The following is a 4,239-nucleotide window of genomic DNA, read 5'->3' on the forward strand; positions in this document are numbered from 1 at the left end:
GGGCCCTGCGGGGAAGGACAGGACGCCGCCACAACGGGTCACACGCAGCGCCGCGTTGTCCCGACCCGTGCCTCTCCTGGCCCGCGGACCCACTCCGCGGCGTCTCCTGTCAGGGTGGCGCCCGGGAGGAAGTGCAGGACTCCGCCGCCGGCTTTCTGAAGATGTCACGTGTTCGGGGGGATGCTCCTCTCCCCAAGCCGCCACCCAGGTCGCAGGCCGGGCTAGTCAACTTGCCCAGGACCCTCGGCTGGAAAGGAGGGGAGCCACTGCCCAAGGGCCCCGATGTTCCCACCCTGCGGACCCAGAAGAAAGCAGGGAGCGGAAAGTGGCCCATTCCTCCCGTCCTGTAAAACACAGGCGTGCGTAGCACCCAGAAATCGCATCCAAATGTAAAAGAAAGCAGAAAGCAGCGCCAGCTTCCCGAAACAACCCAGCGAGCGTCGCTGCGACAGGCAAGGCTCACTGCAGCCTGAGGCCGGGACGGTGGTCTTCTCTGAGGTGCAGCAAATGAAGGACGGAGGGGAACTGAGCCTCTCTTATTCGTATCTAGTCAAACCCCAACAAACCTAACCGTGGAGGCCTTTTTTTTTTTTTTGCTTTTGTTTTGATGTTGTTTGTTTGTGGTGGTGGTGGCGGTGCTGGGGATTGAACCAGGCCTTTGCACTGAGCTACATCCGCAGCCTTTTTTTTTTTTTTGGAGACAGAGTCTTGTTAAGTCACTACATTGCCCAGGCTGGACTCAAATCATGATCCTCCTGCCTCAGCCTCCCAGTGTGCAGAAATTACATGCCTGTGCTCCCTGTCCTGGCTGGGTTGCTCTTTTCAGGATGAGTTGCTTGTTGCATGCAGTCAGCTCAAAAATTGGATGGGGAGGTCATCTCCAGCTTCTCCCTGCTGATTTCTCTACTAAACCTAAGGCAGGTTGTGGGAAGGCCTTTTAATACAAAATGGCACAAGGAGTATACAAATAGTCTACACACACACACACACACACACACACACGATTTAAGAAGGTAGGATGACCGTGTCACTCAGTATTAGACAAGCAAAGTTCTACAGCAAATGTTTAAATTGGTTAAAGACAATTATTTCACATTTGACAAAAGATTTGGAGTCTGCTTTTAACTAACGTTTATTGAGTACCTACTACAGGGCTGGAACTGTGCTTGGTGTTTCATGTAGATTATTTAATAGGCAATGACATAACAATACTGGACTTATTTGCATCAAATTGCACAGCTGTTGAATATTTAACACAAACGCTACAAAAATATATTGCTAAGCCAATCAGACTAACATTTTCACATAATCCTATTGGTTTCTGAGAGATACAGTAAGCCAATATTAAACAACATGAATCTGAGTGATATAATTGATGAGACCGAGTTAATTAAAAGACACAGTTTTCTACACAGAATACATACTCATCTGAGGTGTCCATGAGACAGTTACAAAAATGTGATACATTCTAGGCTAGAGTAAAGGCTTTTTAAAATGTTCTGAAAGCAGATATAGCATAGGCTACATTCTCTATTCACAGTGCAGTAAAACAAGAACGCAAAACTATTTTTTAACAAAATAATGAGCAAAATTACTGAGTTTTAAAGTACTCTCTAAGAACATAAGAATGTAAATTATTGACCTTCAAGATGTGGCCAAGGCTATGTCCAGAAACACATTTGTAGTAAGTATGCTATTATTGCAAATATAAAGACTAAATACTCAACTTAAAAATTGAGACAAATAATAAAAACGATAAAAATAAACAATACATATTAAAGAAAAACTATTACAATTAAGAGAAATAACAGATACAAATAGATCCTAATACTGACTCTTTGGCAAAACAATACTATGTAATCCTTTGACAAACCAAATAATGGGATAACCACACAGAGAAGTTGAGAATGGAGACAAAACATGAAAAGAGAAGATCTTTGTTTAACTGCAAAATAGTGTACATAACAAGATAATAATTTGGAAAACTCTATAGAACTGAGAATTCTTTAGGAGAAAAAGAACATCACAAGTCATCAAAGTGAAGGAATTAACACACTGATGATATGGGGGAGCTGAGAAAGCTGCCCCAGAATTAGCTGAAACTCCCCCTCCAGGACTCTATAGCCTGATTATTTTATTGGTAGGTTCCTCTTAAATGGCAGGGGCTTGGTAATCAAGTTACAGAAATGACTCAGAAACACAGAAAAGGGTCAGTGTTCCTCAAGTGTTCCCATGAGGCAGGCTTATCCATTATACCAAAACTGCTCAAAAATAGCACCCATCTCACATGTGAAGACAGAGGCAAGAATCTTACAGGAAAATATTAAGAAAACATAATTCAGTATATGAAAAGACAGTGCACCACAATCCTTAGAATGAAAAAATGGTTTGATAGGAAATCTATTACATTTCATTGTTTCTAAATTGCACATTTTTTCACCTTCCCTGAAGTTAGGAGGTGGCAATTTACAATTAATTAGCATTTTTCTTTCTCAGTGTATATAAAATAATATGTGTTCTACAGCCAAGAATGTCTTAATTTTAATGAAATACAGTAATGTAAAACCTCATACTAAAAAGTTTTTTAAAAAAATCATCTCCATGGATGTTTGAAAGGCATTTGATAATATTCAAAACCCATTCCTGATCTCTAGCCAGGACGCTTCCTTAACATGACACAGGGCATCTGTCTAAAAACCACAGCCAGGAGGATGATTAAATGTGAAACATCATGGGCATCCCCGTCAAAACCAGGAACAGGAAAAGCACGCACACGATCAACACTATGGTCGTTTGTTGTGGAGCTTTTGACCACTCCACCAAGCCCTGAAACAGAAAAGAAGAAAGTATAAATATTAGGAAGAAAGAGAACACCATCATTACCTATACACAAGTAGGATTATGATTGGAAAAATCAAAACTGTGTGACAGGGTGGCTAGATGTAAGATACACACACAAGAATAAGTAGCATATACTCCATGACAGGAAATTTCAGGAAAAAATGGAATGAAAATGCCAGTGTATAAAGTCCTGCAGTTTTAAAACAGCCTTTATATGCAAACACCCCAGTTATGGTTTATGTCTGTGAGTCCCCCCAAAGCCTCATGCAGCCATGGGTCAGGCTTTTAGAGTTTGATTAAGGGTGTGAGAGCTGCACCCGCCCTGGGGTGGATAGTTTGCATATGTAAGGGAGAGGAAGAGAGTGCTTGAGGCCATTCCTCCCCCATTCTGCCCTGGTGTGTGGTTGTTGCTTTTGCTGTGTTCTGCGCCTGGAGCTGTAGCCCTCTGCCATGTGCCAGTCTGCCTTGTAATCTGCCAAGTATGGGCTGAAACCTCCACAAACTGTAAGTGAAATAAACCTTTCCTTCCTTAATTTTGGGCGTCAGGTATTTTGTCCCAGCAGCAAGAAAAAAAAAGCAACCAACACAACCCTCTCAAAAAATATGTGTGTGCATCGTAGTTTTTTACCCAACCCGTCTTGAACCCCCAATTACAGACCTCACTGCCTATTCACCACCTCCCTTTGGATACCTTAAAGTTTACGTGTCCCACACCAACACCCAACATCTCCCCCAGCCCTCAAGACAAGGTCCTCATGTATCTTCCCAACGTTACACCTCAGGGCTCTTCAGGCCTCCAATATGACACCCCAACTCGCCCCCATCTCCTACCACCTCCAAGTCATCCCAGTCATGCCAAAGGCCGTGGCGTTGGCTTCAGCACATCCAGAAGCTGACCGCTTCCATGCCCCCGACTGCCCCTGCCCTGGTCAAAGCCCCCCGCCGTCCTCTTGCCACACTCCTGCTTCTAGTCCTGGCGCCCCCAATTTCTCCCCCTGGATGGTCGGCCAGTGCTGCTCCCAAAGGTGAAGTGAATTTGAGGAAGAGCGAAGATGATCCAGATGTAGTAACATGGGGAACTGTCCAGAACATATTGCGGAGACACCAACTGGCAGAATGCTAGTTTTGCTCTCAGCTCCTTTTTCTAGTCTGTGCAGTTTGCTGTGTGACTCTGCTGAGAGGACATCTGACAAAAATCAAAGCTAATCCATGTGAGTAGAAACCATGGGCTGTGGCTGCCCCTGGAGCGGGGAGGGAGGCAGCCTGGAGAGGACGAGGAGGAGATTCCCTAGGAGGAAGAGGACGCTCGATGCCATCAGTGAGTGCATGGTGATGTGCGTGTGTTACCCTCTCTGATCTCTGTGTCTTCTTAGAAGTGACTATAATGTAATTTTAGAA

The 4,239-nt window shown here is 44.2% G+C and overlaps 1 protein-coding gene across 1 annotated transcript in view; it reads right to left on the bottom strand.

Annotated features, from left to right (window-relative positions):
- Positions 1–1,113: 1,113 nt before the first annotated feature.
- The window catches only part of Smim17 (small integral membrane protein 17), an 8,197-nt gene continuing 5,071 nt past the window's right edge, over positions 1,114–4,239 (bottom strand). The window contains exon 3 of the mRNA XM_005413284.1: positions 1,114–2,826. Coding sequence (XP_005413341.1) covers positions 2,716–2,826 — 111 coding nt within the window. The 3' untranslated portion in view covers positions 1,114–2,715. The remainder of the gene's footprint in view (positions 2,827–4,239) is intronic.

The sequence above is a fragment of the Chinchilla lanigera genome, unplaced genomic scaffold (assembly GCF_000276665.1).
Source record: "Chinchilla lanigera isolate Chin_1 unplaced genomic scaffold, ChiLan1.0 scaffold00166, whole genome shotgun sequence".
Taxonomy (NCBI): domain Eukaryota; kingdom Metazoa; phylum Chordata; class Mammalia; order Rodentia; family Chinchillidae; genus Chinchilla; species Chinchilla lanigera.